Source organism: Motacilla alba, unplaced genomic scaffold (genome assembly GCF_015832195.1).
Source record: "Motacilla alba alba isolate MOTALB_02 unplaced genomic scaffold, Motacilla_alba_V1.0_pri HiC_scaffold_34, whole genome shotgun sequence".
Taxonomy (NCBI): domain Eukaryota; kingdom Metazoa; phylum Chordata; class Aves; order Passeriformes; family Motacillidae; genus Motacilla; species Motacilla alba.
The window spans coordinates 1361980-1377944 of NW_024037436.1; the positions used below are offsets into that span (position 1 = coordinate 1361980).

The following is a 15965-nucleotide window of genomic DNA, read 5'->3' on the forward strand; positions in this document are numbered from 1 at the left end:
TCCCCCATGACCTGGTGGCTCCATCATCCCAGCTCCCAGAGATCCCACATGGGTGGTGGGTCCAGATTTTGGCTCCCTGGTGCTGGAGATGGGAGCAGTGTGGTGGCCCCAGGACAGAGGTCCAACAGGGGTGGGATTGATGTCCCCATGGAGCTGGTGGCCCCAGGAGTGTCCTGAGGTGGCTCAAACACGGGTGAGGATGGACGTGAGCTGATGTTTGGTGTCTCCCGTGACCTGGTGGCTCCATGATGGCATTCCCTGCTCCCTGAGATCCAGCAGGGATGGAGGGACCATGACCATTGACACCCCCATCACCTGGTGGCTCCATGATCCCGTTCCCTGCTCCCATGGGTGGGATTGATGTCCCCCAGGAGCTGGTGGCCCCAGGACTGTCCTGAGGTGGCCAAAACACGGGTGAGGATGGACGTGAGCTGATGTTTGGTGTCTCCCGTGACCTGGTGGCTCCATGATCCCATTCCCTGCTCCCAGAGATCCCACATGGGTGCTGGGATGTCCCAAAGACCTGGTGGCTCCATGATCCCATTCCCTGCTCCCAGAGATCCCACATGGGTGCTGGGATGTCCCCATGACCTGGTGGCTCCATGATCCCATTCCCTGCTCCCAGAGATCCCACATGGGTGCTGGGATGTCCCCATGACCTGGTGGCTCCATGATCCCATTCCCTGCTCCCAGAGATCCCACATGGGTGCTGGGATGTCCCCATGACCTGGTGGCTCCATGATCCCATTCCCTGCTCCCAGAGATCCCACATGGGTGGTGGTGGGATGTCCCCCGTGACCCGGTGGCTCCATGATCCCATTTCTCCAAGAAATCTCCCTTCTTCCTCCTCCCAGGAAATTCCGGGTATCCCCAAATTCCTTCTTCCCCCATGTTTGAGGTCTCCCCACATCCCTCCCTCCCCCTGAGCTCCCTGGACCCCCTCAGAATTCCAGGACCCCCAACCTCTCCCAAGCCCGGATTGTCCCAGAGCTCCCCCCAATCCTGGACATCCCCACCCCCCCCGGCCTCGGATTGGGGTTTTTTCCGTGGATTTTGGGATTTTTCCCATCCTGAGTTCCCCGGGGACGCCCCACCCCAAAATCCCTTGGCATTTTTTTTTTTTCCCCATTTTTCCTTTGCTTCCAAAATCCCTTTTTTTGGCGGAAAATGGGAAATTCCATGGAAAACGGCGCCTTTTCCTGCACGAGGAGCGGGATAAAAGTTCTGCCAGGAGATTCGGAAACGGGAGGAAAACAAAAAATACGCGAGGAGAACAAAAATATCGGGAGAAAACCAAAAAATATGGGAGGAAAACAAAATAATGGGAAAAAAAAGCAAAAATATGGGAGGAAAACACAAAAATAACAGGAGAAAAACCAAAAATATGGGAGGAAACCCAAAAATATGGGAGAAAAAGCAAAGATATGGGAGGAAAACCAAAATAATAGGAGAAAAAACGAATATATGGAAGGAGAGCAAAAAATACAGGAGAAAAACCAAAAATAAGTGGAAAAAAACCCCAAAAATATGGGAGAAAACACAAAAATATGGGAGAAAACCCCAAAATATGGGAGAAAACCCAAAGTAATGGGAGGAAACCCAAAGTAATGGGAGAAAAAGCAAATATATGGAAGGAAAGCAAAAAATTCAGGAGAAAAATCAAAAATGTGTGAAAAGAAACCCCAAAAAATATGGGAGAAAACCCAAAAATATGGGAGAAAAAGCAAAATAACAGGGGAAAAAAACCCAAAAATATGGGAGGAAAACCAAAAATATGGAAGGAAAGCAAAAAAAAACAGGAGAAAAATCAAAAATGCGTGAAAAAAAACCCAAAAAATATGTGGGAAAACCCAAAAATATGGGAGAAAAAACAAATATATGGAAGGAAAACCAAAATAACGGGAGAAAAACCAAATATATGGAAGGAAAACCAAAGAAACAGGAGAAAAACCGAATATATGGGAGGAAAGCAAAAAATACCGGAGAAAAATCAAAAATGCATGAAAAAAACCCCCAAAAATATGGGAGAAAACCCAAAAATATGGGAGAAAAAGCAAAAATGTGGGAGAAAAACCAAAAATATGGAAGGAAAGCAAAAAATACAGGAGAAAAATCAAAAATAAGTGGAAAAAACCCACAAAAAATATGTGGGAAAACCCAAAAATATGGGAGGAAAACCAAAATAACGGGGGAAAAAACAAATATGTGGAAGGAAAGCAAAAAATACAGGAGAATTATAAAAAATGCGTGAAAAAAAACCCCAAAAAATATGTGAGAAAACCCAAAAATATGGGAGAAAAAGCAAAAATATGGGAGAAAACCAAAATAATGGGGGAAAAAAGCAAAAATACGGGAGGAAACCCAAAATAACGGGAGAAAAACCAAATATAGGGAAGGAAAGCAAAAAATACAGGAGAAAAATCAAAAATGCGTGAAAAAAACCCCAAAAATATGGGAGAAAAAGCAAAAATATGGGAGAAAAACCAAAATAACAGGGGAAAAACCCCAAAAATATGGGAGGAAAACCAAAAATATGGAAGGAAAGCAAAAAAACCAGGAGAAAAATCAAAAATGCGTGAAAAAAAAACCCCAAAAAATATGTGGGAAAACCCAAAAATATGGGAGAAAACCCAAAAATTCAGGAGGAAAACCAGAGGCAGTGATTCTCCTGGATTCCACGTCCTTGCTGGAGGTGGTTTTGGGGAGAAAACGGGAAATTTGCCTGGGAAGGGTCACGTTTTTTGGGGTTTCAGACAGGGGTGAGGGTTCTGCTGTGAAAAGGAGCAAAAATTGGGGGAAAAGCCCCAAAAATGCAGCAATTTTTTTGGATTTTGAGGCGGTGCTTGAGGGGGTTTGGGGAGAAAATCGGAAATTCCAGCAGTTCCCCGGCCTGGTTCCAGGCAGGAACAGGATACGCCGCAAAAGTGGAAAAGAGCAGGAAAAAATCCCCAAATTCAAGGATCTTCCTGGGTTAAAAAAATAAAAAATCCCCGAAACTCAAGGGTTTTCTTGGGTTTGAGGAAAAAAAAATACAAACGTTAATCCCAAAGGTTTTTCTGGGTTTCAGGGAAAAAATTCCCAAATCCTGAGGGTTTTCCTGGATTTCAGAAAATAAAACCCCAAAAGCTGAGGGTTTTCTTGGGTTTCAGGAAAAAAAATCCCACAAATTCAAAGGTTTTCCGGGATTTCAGGAAAAGAATCCCAAATCCCAAAGGTTCTTCTTGGGTTTCAGAAGAAAAATCCCCGAATCCCAAGGGTTTTCTTGGGTTTCGGGGAAAAAAAAACCCCAAATCCCAAAGTTCTTCTTGGGTTTCAGAAGAAAAATCCCCAAATCTCGAGGGTTTTCCTGGGTTTCAGAAAATAAAACCCCAGAACTCAAAGGTTTTTCTGGATTTCAGAAAAAAAATCCCCAAAAGCTGAGGGTTTTCTTGGGTTTCGGGGAAAAAAAAAAACCCCAAATCCCAAAGTTCTTCTTGGGTTTCAGAAGAAAAATCCCTGAATCCCGAGGGTTTTCCTGGGTTTCAGAAAATATAACCCCAAAAGATGAGGGTTTTCTTGGGTTTCAGGAAATAAAATCCCAAAACTCAAAGGTTTTCCTGGATTTCAGGAAAGAAATCCCCAAATCCTGAGGGTTTTCCGGGATTGCAGGAAAAAAAAATCCTGAAATCCTGCGGGTTTTCCTGGGTTTCAGAAGAAAAATCCCCAAAACTCAAATTTTTCCTGGATTTCAGGAAAGAAATCCCCAAATCCCAAAGGTTCTTCTTGGGTTTCAGAAGAAAAATCCCCAAAACACAAAGGTTTTTTCTTGGGTTTCAGGAAATAAAACTCCAAAACTCAAAGGTTTTCCTGGATTTCAGGAAGGAAATTCCCAAATCCCAAAGGTTCTTCTTGGGTTTCAGAAGAAAAATCCCCAAATCCTGAGGGTTTTTTTGGGTTTCAGGAAAAAAATCCCCAAAACTCAAAGGTTTTCCAGGATTTCAGGAGAAAAAACCCCAAATCCCGAGGGTTTTCCGGGGTTTCAGAAAATAAAACCCCCAAATTCAAAGGTTTTTCTGGATTTCAGGAAAGAAATCCCCAAATCCCAAAGGTTCTTCTTGGGTTTCAGAGGAAAAATCCCCAAATCCTGACGGTTTTCCTGGATTTCGGGAAATAAACCCCCAAAACTCAAAGGTTTGCTGGGATTTCAGGAAAGAAATCCCCAAATCCCAAAGGTTCTTCTTGGGTTTCTGGAAAAAAATCCCCAAAACTCAAAAGGTTTTCTGGATTTCAGAAAAAAAATCCCCAAAAGCTGAGGGTTTTCCTGGATTTCAGGAAATAAAAGCCCAAAACTCAAGGGTTTTCCGGGATTTCAGGAAAAACCCCCAAATCCCGCGGGTTTTCCTGGGTTTCAGAATGAAAAACCCCCAAATCCCGAGGGTTTTCCTGGTTTTCCTGGTGGTGGTGTTGGATTTTTGGGGGAGCAGAAAGGACACTTGGCCAGAACCGCGATTTCCCTGCACGTGGGGCGAGCTTTATGCCGTAAAAGCCGAAACCGCCGAAACCCGCGCCGGCGCCGAGCGTTCCCGTGGTCTCGCGGGGTTTTTTTGGGGGGGAAATCAGAATTCCAGGGATTCACGCCCAGCCGGGGCAGGGCGGGAGCTCGGCGAGCCGGCGGCAGCGCCCGAGCTCGGCGCGGACGCCGGTGACGGCGCGGGTCCACGCGGAGCCCGCCACGTCCACGCGGTGCGGGGGGCCCGAGCGGAACTCGCGCGTCAGCCGGGCCTGGAAGGGGACGCGGATCTCGCGCCGGAGCCCGCGGAGAACCACGGAGCACTCGGAGCGGGCCGGGATCTCCCGCCGCACGCGGTGCGCGCGCGACACGAACTCGGTGACGGCGGCGCCGCCGACCCACGGCACGCTGGTGACGTTTCCCGGGTGCCAGCCGGACGGTTCGGCCGGGATCGGCGGGGCCGCGCGGAGCACGCCGCGGGCGGCCGCCAGCGCCGGCAGCTCGGCGCTCCAGCCGTGCTCCGCCTCGGTGGCCTCGTCCAAGGTCACCCACGTGGCGGCCGCCTCGCAGGCCTCGTTCCTCGCCGGCGTCTCGGCCAGCTCGGCGGGCTCGGCGCTCTCCCGCGCCGCCGCGCCGTCGTAGGACACGTCGGCGATGGAGACGTCGGCCGGGCCTTGGCGCACCGCCAGGACCTCGTACCACTTGTACCAAACCTCCTCGCCATCCACGGCCACGAAGAGCGCCTCCTGCTCCTTGGAGGCCTTGCCCAGCCCCTCGGGGCTGCGGCCCACGAACAGGTCGGTGAGCGGGCAGCCCTCCACGGCGCCCGGCGGCGTGCCGCCGAAGGACGCGGGCACCCAGTCGAGCGCCTCGAAGCCGCCGGGGTTGAGCAGGAGCTGGAAGTCGGCGCCGCGCAGCTCGGCCCCGCTCCAGGCGAAGGAGCAGAAGGCGCCGCGCGCGGGGTCGAAGGAGCCCAGGTTGCAGCCGCGGGCGCGCGTGGAGCAGACGAACTCGGCGCGGCCCGAGCGGCCGTTCCGGCTGGAGACGGCGTCGGCCGGGACGTGGCCGCGGAACGGGACCCACCGCAGCCAGGGCGAGGCGGCCACCGAGCGAGGGCGGCGGGGAACGGGCCGGGAGGGAGCTGGAAGGGAGTGGGGTGGACTGGGAGGGACTGGGATGGACTGGGATGGACTGGGAGGGACTGGGATGGGATGGGATGGGATTGGGATGGACTGGGAGGAGACTGGGAGAGGATTGGGATAGGCTGGGATGGATTGCGTTGGACTGGGAGAGACTGGGATGGGTTGGGATAAACTGGGAGGGACTGGAAGGGACTGGGAGAGGATTGGAATGGACTGGGAGGGGACTGGGAGGGACTGGGAGAGGATTGGGATGAACTGGGATGGACTGGGATGGACTGGGAGAGGATTGGGATGGACTGGGAGGGGACTGGGAGGGACTGGGACAGACTGGAACAGACTGGGAGGGACTGGGATGGACTGGGAGAGGATTGGGATGGACTGGGAGGGACTGGGAGGGACTGGGATGGACTGGGAGAGGATTGCCTTGGAGTGGGAGAGACTGGGATGGGATTGGGATGGACTGGGATGGATTGGGAAGGATTGGGAGGGACTGGGATTGACTGGGAGAGACTGGGATGAACTGGGAGGAGACTCAGAGAGGATTGGGATGGACTGGGAGAGGATTGCGTTGGACTGGGATGGGATTGGGATGGGATTGGGGGGTACTGGGAGGGATTGGGATGGACTGGAAGGGGAGTGGGCCATACTGGGATGGACTGGGAGGGATTGGGATGGACTGGGATGGACTGGGGGAGGATTGGGATGGACTGGGATGGACTGGGCCGTACTGGTCTGGACTGGGCCATGCTGGGATGGGATTGGGATGGACTGGGATGGACTGGTCTGGCCCGGGCCATACTGGTCTGGCCCGGGCCATGCTGGTCTGGACTGGGCCATACCGGTCTGGACTGGGCCATACTGGTCTGGCCCGGGCCATACTGGTCTGGACTGGGCCATACTGGGCTGGGGCTCCGGGCCAGCACTCACCAGGCAGCTCCTCGTGGCTCCCTCCCGGGGCCGGCGCCGCCGCAATCCCCGAAGCTCCCGAAACTCCCGGAATTCCCAAAATTCCCGGGATTCCCAAAATTCCCGGGATTCCCGCCCCGAGCAGCAGCAGCAGCAGCGGCAGGAGCTGCGGGAGCCGGGGCCGTCACTGCCCACCCCAAAGCCGACCCCGATGGCCCCAAAGCCCCCCCGGGCCCGGCATCCCGAGCCAGCTCCCGCTGAAAATCCACCACAATTAAAATTATAAATATTAAAACATTAAAAATGAAAGCATTTAAAAAAAAAAAAATTAAAAATTTAAAAATGAAAATTAAAAAATTCAAAATTAAAGCATTACAAAATGAAAAAAAAAATAAGAAATTTAAAAATGAACATTAAAAATTTAAAGACATTCAAAATATTAAAAAATTAAAATATTACAAAATGAAAAAAAATTTAAAAATTTAAAAATGAAAATTAAAAAATTTCATGACATTCAAAAAACAGAAAAATTCTAAATGAAAACATTACAAAATGAAAAAAAAAATAAAAATGAAATGAAAAAAATCAAAATTAAAGCAATACAAAATGAAAAAAATAAGAAATTTAAAAATGAAAATTAAAAAATTCAAAATGAAAATATTACAAAATGAAATAAAAAAATAAATTTTAAAAATGAAAATTAAAAAATTTCAAGACGTTCAAAAAACTGAAAAATTCAAAATGAAAACATTAAAAAATGAAAAAAAAATTTAAAATTTAAAAATTAAAATTAAAAAATTAAAAATTAAAGCATTGCAAAATGAAAAAATTAAGAAATTTAAAAATGAAAGTTTAAAATATGTCATGACATTCAAAAAATTAAAAAAAAAATTAAAAAATTTAAAAAATAAAATAAAAAAAATTCATTACATTCAAAACAATGAAAAAATAAAAAATAATTTTAAAAGAAAAAATTGAAAATTTTAAAATTTAGAGTTAAAAATTCAAACTTCAGAACTCAAAATAAAAATTCAAAAATAAAATTAAATAATAAAATATTAAAATTAAAAATGAAATTTAAAATTAGGGATCAACAATTAGAATTTTAAAATTAAAAATTAAAATATAGAAAAATTAGAAATTGACATTTTAAAAAATTTAAATTAGTGGAGAATTATTAGAAAATGAAAACATTAAAAATTTAAACTTGAAACATTTAAAAACTAAAAATTAAAAAGTAAAAATTAGAAAGTCAAAAATTAAAGAATTAAAAATTTAAAAAATGAAAAATTAGAAATTTTGAAAAATTAAATTCAAAATTCAAAATGAAAATACTTTAAAAATAAAAATTAAATAATTAAAATTTAATGATTCATTTAAAAATTTCAAATTTAAAATTATAAACTTAAAAGTAATAAATAAAATCAATTATTAATTTTTTTTTAACATTTAAAAATTTAAAACTTAATAATTTAAAATTTAATAATTTAAAATTGCGATTTCTGGACACTGCGGGGGGCGGGGAACAAATCCCATTTTATTTTTTCCCCCAGGCGCGATTGAAGATCCCCGCGCTGTGCCCGAGGCCCCGGCCCTGTCCTCGGGCACACCCCCGGGCCTACCCCCGGGCCTACCTCCGGGCCTAACCCCGGGCACACCTGCGGCCTGCCCCCGGCCTACCTGCGGCCTGTCCCCGGCCTACCTCCGGGCCTAACCCCGGGCCTACCTGCGGCCTGCCCCCGGCCTACCTCCGGGCCTAACCCCGGCCCCACCCCGGGCCTATCCCCGGCCTACCCCCGGGCCTGCCCCCGGCCCTGCCCTCGGCCTACCCCAGGCCCGACCCCCGGCGCGACCCCCGGCCCTGCCCTCGGCCTACCCCAGGCCCGACCCCCGGGCCTACACCCGGCCCGACCCCCGGGCCTACCTGCGGCCCTGCCCCGGCCCTGCCCCCGGCGCGACCCCCGGGCCTACCCCGGGCCTATCCCCGGGCCTACTCCCGGCCCTGCCCCCGGCCCGACCCCCGGGCCTACACCCGGCCTGCCCCCGGCCCTGCCCTCGGCCTACGCCAGGCCCGACCCCCGGGCCTACACCCGGCCCGACCCCCGGGCCTGGTCCCGGCCTGACCCCCGGTTCTACTCCCCCGTATCCCCGGCCCGACCCCCTCGTACCCCCGGTGCGACCCCCGGCCCCAACCCCGGCCTACCCCCGGCTCTGCCCCCGGCCGACCCCCGGCCTGACCCCCGGGCCCACCTGCGGCGGCGCCATCGCCCCGGAGCTGCGGAAAAATCCAGAAGTTCCCTCAAAAGCGCCATCCCCCCCCAGCTCCCCCCGCGGGCTCCCAGTCTGGGGTTCCCCACGACCAAAACCCCGAATTTTGGGGCTCCCCCACTCCCAGCTCCAAATTTTGGGGCTTCCCCTCCAAAATTCCCCAAATCCCCATTTTGGGGCTCCCCAAACCCCGAATTTTGGGGTTTTCCTCCCCAAATCCCCATTTTGGGCTCCTTTTTTCCCCAAATCCCCATTTTTTATTCCTCCCTCTCTTCAAATTTTGGGGTTTTTCCTCCCCAAATTCCCATTTTTGGCCTCCCTGGCTCTGAATTTTGGGGTTCCCCAAATCCAAAACCCCGAATTTTGGGGCGCCCCCGACTCCCAGCTCCACTTTTAAGGTTTTCACCCCAAAAATCTGAATTTTGGGGCGTTCCCGGCTCCAAATTTTGGGGTTTCCCCTCCAAAATTCCCCATTTTTGGGGTTTTCCTCCCCAAATCCCCATTTTGGGGCTCCCCAAACCCTGAATTTTGGGGTTTTCCTCCCCAAATCCCCATTTTGGGGCTCCCCAAACCCCGAATTTTGGGGTTTTCCTCCCCAAATCCCCATTTTGGGCTCCCTTTTCCCCAAATCCCCAATTTTTTATTCCTCCCTCCCTTCAAATGTTGGGGTTTCCCCTCCCCAAATTCACATTTTTGGGGTTCCTGGGCTCTGAATTTTGGGGTTCCCCCCCCCTCCAAAACCCAAACTTTTGGGGCTCCCAACTCCCAGCTCCAATTTCGTGGTTCCCCTCCCCAAAATCTGAATTTTGGGGCATTCCCGGCTCCAAATTTGGGGGTTTCTCCTCCCCAAATTCCCATTTTGGGATCCCCAGATCCAAATTCCGGGCTCTGCTCTCCCCAAATTCCCATTTTTGGGGCTCCCTGGCTCTGAATTTTGGGGTTCCCAGAGCCCAAAACCCCGAATTTTGGGGCTCCCCCAACTCCCAGTTGCAATTTTAAGGTTTTCACCCCAAAAATCGGAATTTTGGGGTGTTCCCGGCTCCAAATTTTGGGGGCTCCCCTCCAAAATTCCCCATTTTTGGGGTTTTCCTCCCCAAATCGCCATTTTGGGGCTCCCCAAACCCCGAATTTTGGGGTTTTCCTCCCCAAATCCCCATTTTGGGCTCCCTTTTCCCCAAATCCCCAATTTTTTATTCCTCCCTCCCTCCCTTCAAATTTTGGGGTTTCCCCTCCCCAAATTCACATTTTTGGGGCTCCCGGGCTCTGAATTTTGGGGTTCCCCCCCTCCAAAACCCAAACTTTTGGGGCTCCCCCAACTCCCAGCTCCAGTTTCGGGTTTCCCACCCCCAAAATCGGAATTTTGGGGCGTTCCCGGCTCCAAATTTTGGGGTTTCCCCTCCAAAATTCCCCATTTTTGGGGTTTTCCTCCCCAAATCGCCATTTTGGGGCTCCCCAAACCCTGAATTTTGGGGTTTTCCTCCCCAAATCCCCATTTTGGGGCTCCCCAAACCCCGAATTTTGGGGCTTCCCTCCCCAAATCCCCATTTTGGGCTCCCTTTTCCCCAAATCCCCATTTTTTATTCCTCCCTCCCTTCAAATTTTGGGGTTTTTCCTCCCCAAATTCCCATTTTTGGGGCTCCTGGGCTCCAAATTTTGGGCTTCCCCAAACCCAAAACTCCGAATTTTGGGGCTCCCCAGCTCCCAGCTGCAATTTCGGGTTTCCCACCCCCAAAATCTGAATTTTGGGGCGTTCCCGGCTCCAAATTTTGGGGTTTCCCCTCCAAAATTCCCCATTTTTGGGGCTCCCCTTCCCCAAATCCCCATTTTGGGGCTCCCCAAACCCCGAATTTTGGGGTTTTCCTCCCCAAATCCCCATTTTGGGCTCCCTTTTCCCCAAATCCCCAATTTTTTATTCCTCCCTCCCTTCAAATTTTGGGGTTTCCCCCTCCCCAAATTCCCATTTTTGGGCTCCCCAGCTCCGAATTTTGGGGTTCCCCAAATCCAAAACCCCGAATTTTGGGGCTCCCCCAACTCCCAGCTCCAATTTTGGGGTTTTCCCCCTCCCCAAATTCCCGTTTTGGGATCCCCAGATCCAAATTCCGGGCTCTCTTCTCCCCAAATTCACATTTTTGGGGCTCCCGGGCTCTGAATTTTGGGGTTCCCCCCCTCCAAAACCCAAACTTTTGGGGCTCCCCAACTCCCAGCTCCAATTTCGGGGTTCCCCACCCCAAAATCGGAATTTTGGGGCATTCCCGGCTCCAATTTTGGGGTTTTCCCCTCCCCAAATTCCCATTTTGGGATCCCCAGATCCAAATTCCGGGCTCTGCTCTCCCCAAATTCCCATTTTTGGGCTCCCTGGCTCCATATTTTGGGGTTCCCCGAACCCAAAACTCCGAATTTTGGGGCTCCCCCAACTCCCACTTGCAATTTTAAGGTTTTCACCCCAAAAATCAGAATTTTGGGGCGTTCCCAGCTGCAAATTTTGGGGTTTCCCCTCCAAAATTCCCCATTTTTGGGGTTTTCCTCCCCAAATCCCCATTTTGGGGCTCCCCAAACCCCGAATTTTGGGGTTTTCCTCCCCAAATCGCCATTTTGGGGCTCCCCAAACCCTGAATTTTGGGGTTTTCCTCCCCAAATCCCCATTTTGGGCTCCCTTTTCCCCAAATCCCCAATTTTTTGTTCCTCCCTCCCTTCAAATTTTGGGGTTTTCCCCTCCCCAAATTCCCATTTTTGGGCTCCCCAGCTCCAAATTTTGGGGTTCCCCAAATCCAAAACCCCGAATTTTGGGGCTCCCCCAACTCCCAGCTCCAATTTTAAGGTTTTCACCCCAAAAATCGGAATTTTGGGGCGTTCCCAGCTCCAAATTTTGGGGTTTCCCCTCCAAAATTCCCCATTTTTGGGGCTCCCCTTCCCCAAATCCCCATTTTTGGGGCTCCCCAAACTCTGAATTTTGGGGTTTTCCTCCCCAAATCCCTATTTTGGGCTCCCTTTTCCCCAAATCCCCATTTTTTATTCCTCCCTCTCTTCAAATTTTGGGGTTTCCCCTCCCCAAATTGACATTTTTGGGCCTCCCCGGCTCCAAATTTTGGGGTTCCCCAAACCCAAAACCCCGAATTTTGGGGCTCCCAACTCCCAGCTCCAATTTTGAGGTTTTCACCCCAAAAATCGGAATTTTGGGGCGTTCCCGGCTCCAAATTTTGGGGTTTCCCCTCCAAAATTCCCCATTTTTGGGGTTTTCCTCCCCAAATCGCCATTTTGGGGCTCCCCAAACTCTGAATTTTGGGGTTTTCCTCCCCAAATCCCCATTTTTGGGGCTCCCCAAACCCCGAATTTTGGGGTCCCCCCTCACCTGCTCTGCCGTTCCCAGGAAATTCCCTTTTTTTTGGGGTTTCTCAGCCGATTTTGGGGCTTTCTGTGGGATTTGAGCGCCGAAAACGCCCCAAAAACCTCCCAGGAAAAATGTCAAAAATGCAAAAAAAAGCCCAAAAACCCAAAAAAAAACCCAAAAAAGGGAAGCGATTTTTTTTTGTGGGGGATTTTTCCGCTTTTTGGGGATTTTTCACTTCTCTTTTTGGGGTTTTTTTTTTAAATTTGAAACTTGAGAAAGTCAAAAAACCCCAAAATCAGCGATTGTGGGGGAAATTCGGGAATTCCTGCTCTTCCCAGGGGGAGGTTTGAGAGAAAAAATCGCTTTTCTGGTTTTAAGAAATGACTGAAAATGAGAAAAACGGCCAAAAAAATCATTGAGAGACCCCAAAAAATGAACCCAAACCCCAAAAATGAACCCAAAACCCCAGGAAATGAACCCAAAACCCCACAGAATGACCCAAAACCCCACAACACGAACCCAAAATGGTCCCAGAGACCCCAAAATTCAGCCCGGGAAATTCGGAAAATCCCAAATTTTGGGGTTTTCCCAGTCAGAAAGTTCCGAATTTTGGGGTTTGTCCCCCCCAAAATGAACCTAAACCCAAAAAATGAACCCAAACCCCACAGAATGAACCCAAAACCCCCAAGAAATGATCCGAAACCCCACAGAACGAACCCAAAATGGCCCCAGACACCCCAAAATTCAGCCCAGGAAATTCAGAAAAATCTAAATTTTGGGGGTTTTCTCCTCAAAAAATGAACCTAAACCCAAAAAATGATCCAAAACCCCACAGAATGATCCCAAACCCCACAACACGAACCCAAAATGGCCCCAGAGACCCCAAAATTCAGCCCAGGGGATTCAGAAAATCCCAAATTTTGGGGTTTTCCGGGTCAAGAAGTCCCAAATTTTGGGGTTTGTCCCCCCCAAAATGAACCCAAACCCCACAAAAAATGACCCAAAACCCCACAAAATGAACCAGAACCCCAGAAAATGACCCCAAACCCCACAGAATGAACCCAAAATGGCCCCAGAGACCCCAAATTCAGCCCAGAAAATTCAGAAAAATCGAAATTTTGGGGGTTTTCTCCCCAGAAAATGAACCCAAACCCCAAAAACGAACCCAAAATCCCACAATTGAATCCAAACCCCACAAAATGATCCCAAAACCCAAAAAATGAACCCAAAATGGCCCCAGAGACCCCAAAATTCAGCCCAGGAGATTCAGAAAAATCGAAATTTTGGGGGTTTTCTCCCCAAAAAATGAACCCAAACCCCAAAAACGAACCCAAAATCCTTGAAAATGAACCCCAAACCCCACAAAATGACCCCAAACCCCACAGAACGAACCCAAAATCGCCCCCGAGACCCCAAATTCAGCCCCGGGGATTCAGAGATTCCCAAGTTTTGGGGTTTCCCGCTCAGCCCCGTTTTGGGGTTCGCCCCCCCCCAGACCCCAAACTCCCCCCAAAATCCCAAACCCCCCCCCAGTCCCGAGCGGGAGGAGCCGGAGGCGCCGCGGGGCCGAAGCTTTATTGGGGGAGGGGACCCCAAAAACGGGGGAACGCCCCGAAAACGGGAGAGACCCCGAAAGGGAGAGAGACCCCAAAAAAGGGGGGAAAGACCCCAAAAAAGGGGGGATTGACCCCAAAAAAGGGGGGATTGACCCCAAAAAAGGGGGGATTGACCCCAAAAAGGGGGGATTGACCCCAAAATAGTGCCAGTGTCCCAAAAACGGGGGGATCCCAAAGAGGGGGGAGACCCCAAAAAATGGAGACCCCAAAAAAGGGGGAGACCCCAAAAAGGGAGAGACCCTAAAAATGGGGGGAGACCCCAAAAAAGGGGGGAGACCCCAAAGTAGTGCCAGTGTCCCAAAAAGGGGGAGAGCCCAAAAAAGGGGGGAGACCCCAAAAGAGGAGGGGACCCCAAAAATGGGGGAGACCCAAAAGAGGGAGGAGATCCCAAAAAGGGGGAGAGAACCCTAAAAGGGGGGAGACCCCAAAAAAAGGAGACCCCAAAAATGAAGGAGACCCCAAAAAAGGGGGGATTTACCCCAAAGTAGTGCCAGTGTCCCAAAAAGGGGGGGATCCCAAAGAGGGGGAAAGACCCCAAAAAGGGAGAGACCCCAAAAAAGGGGGGAGACCCCAAAAAAAGGGGGGAGACCCCAAAAAGGGGGGAGACCCCAAATAGGGGGGAGACCCTAAAAGGGGGGAGACCCAAAAAAAAGGAGGAGACCCAAAAAAAGGGGGGAGACCCTAAAAAATGGAGACCCCAAAAAAGGGAGAAGACCCCAAAAATGAAGGAGACCCCAAAAAAGGGAGACCCCGAAAATGGAGGAGATCCTAAAAAGGGAGGAGACCCCAAAAAAAAGGGGGGGAGACCCCAAAAAGGGAGGAGGCCCCAAATAGGGGGGAGACCCCAAAAAAGGGAGAGACCCCAAAAAGGGAGAGACCCCAAAAAAAGGAGGAGACCCAAAAAAAGGGGGGAGACCCTAAAAAATGGAGACCCCAAAAAGGGAGGAGACCCCAAAAAAAGGGGGGAGACCCTAAAAGGGGGGAGACCCCAAAAATGAAGGAGTAGACCCCAAAAAAGGGGGGAGACCCGAAAAAAGGGGGGAGACCCTAAAGAGGGGGGAGACCCCAAAAAAGGGAAAATCCCAAAATGGGGAAATCCCAAATAAAGGGGAAAATCCCCAAAAAAGGGGGGAAACCCCAAAAAGGGGAAACCCCAAAAAGGGGAAACCCCAAAATGGGGAAATCCTAAATAAAGGGGAAATCCCCCAAAAATGTGGGGAAATCCCAAAAAAAAAGGAGAAAAATCAAAAGAAAAAGGGGGAAATGCCAAAAATGGGAAATCCCAAAAAAAGGGGGAAAATCCCAAAGAAAGGGGGAAAATCCTGCCCAGGATGGCCAAAAATCCCCAAAAATCCTAAATCAAGGGGGGAAACCCCAAATAAAGGAGGGAAATCCCAAAAAAATGGGGAAATCCCAAATAAAGGGGGGAAATCTCCTATTTAGGATGGTGAAAAATCCCAAAAATAACCCCAAAAAATCCCATAAACATCCCAAAAAAGGAGGGAAATCCCAAAAATTGGGGAAAAATCCCAAATAAAGGGGTCAGAGTTTGGGGGGTCACAGGAGAGGGGGAGACACCGGAAAATCCCCCCAAAAATAGGAATACAGGGGGAAAATTCTCAGCCAAAAACCAGAAAAACTCCGGAAAAAATCCCAAAAAAAATCCCAAAAAAATCCCAAAATTGTGGAAAAATCCCAAATAAAGGGGTCAGAGCTTGGGGTGTCACAGGAGTGGGGGAGACACCGGAAAATCCCCCCAAAAAATCAGAATAAAGGGGGAAATCCCCCCTCTGGGATGGTGAAAACTCCAAAAAAATCCCCAAAAAAATCCCAAAAATCCCAAAAATCCTAAAATATTCCCAAATAAAGGGGTCAGAGTTTGGGGGGTCACAGGAGTGGGGCAAACACTGGAAAATCCCCCAAAAAATCGGAATAAAGGGGCAAAATTCTCAGCCAAAAACCAGAAAAACTCCGGAAAAAATCCCCAAAAAAATCCCAAAAAAATCCCAAAATTGTGGAAAAATCCCAAATAAAGGGGTCAGAGTTTGGGGGGTTGCAGGAGTGGGGGAGACACCGGAAAATCCCCCAAAAATCGGAATAAAGGGGCAAAATTCTCAGCCAAAAACCAGAAAAACTCCGGAAAAAAATCCCAAAAAAATCCCCAAAAAATCCAAAAAAATCCTAAAAATCCTAAAATAATCCCAAATAAAGGGGTC

General features: G+C 49.1%; 1 protein-coding gene and 1 long non-coding RNA gene across 2 annotated transcripts; both read right to left on the reverse strand.

Moving 5' to 3' along the window:
- Positions 1–7: 7 nt before the first annotated feature.
- LOC119696655 lies at positions 8–869 on the reverse strand. Its single transcript, XR_005255638.1, has 3 exons — positions 800–869; positions 524–659; positions 8–455 (listed from the first exon to the last, which is right to left on the reverse strand). It is a non-coding gene; the product is annotated as an uncharacterized LOC119696655 (long non-coding RNA).
- A 3614-nt stretch (positions 870–4483) lies between these two features.
- LOC119696603 (natterin-3-like) lies at positions 4484–12271 on the reverse strand. Its single transcript, XM_038126389.1, has 4 exons — positions 12155–12271; positions 8788–8812; positions 6559–6703; positions 4484–5630 (listed from the first exon to the last, which is right to left on the reverse strand). Exons 2-4 carry the CDS (start codon positions 8800–8802, stop codon positions 4612–4614), a joined length of 1179 nt encoding a protein of 392 aa, XP_037982317.1. The 5' UTR covers positions 8803–8812; positions 12155–12271; the 3' UTR covers positions 4484–4611.
- Positions 12272–15965: the final 3694 nt, after the last annotated feature.

Coding starts and splice junctions, on each gene's coding strand:
- LOC119696603 (XM_038126389.1), bottom strand. Junction 5,631..6,558: donor GAGCCACGAGGAGCTGCCTG/GTGAGTGCTGGC, acceptor ACTCCCTTCCAG/CTCCCTCCCGGCCCGTTCCC.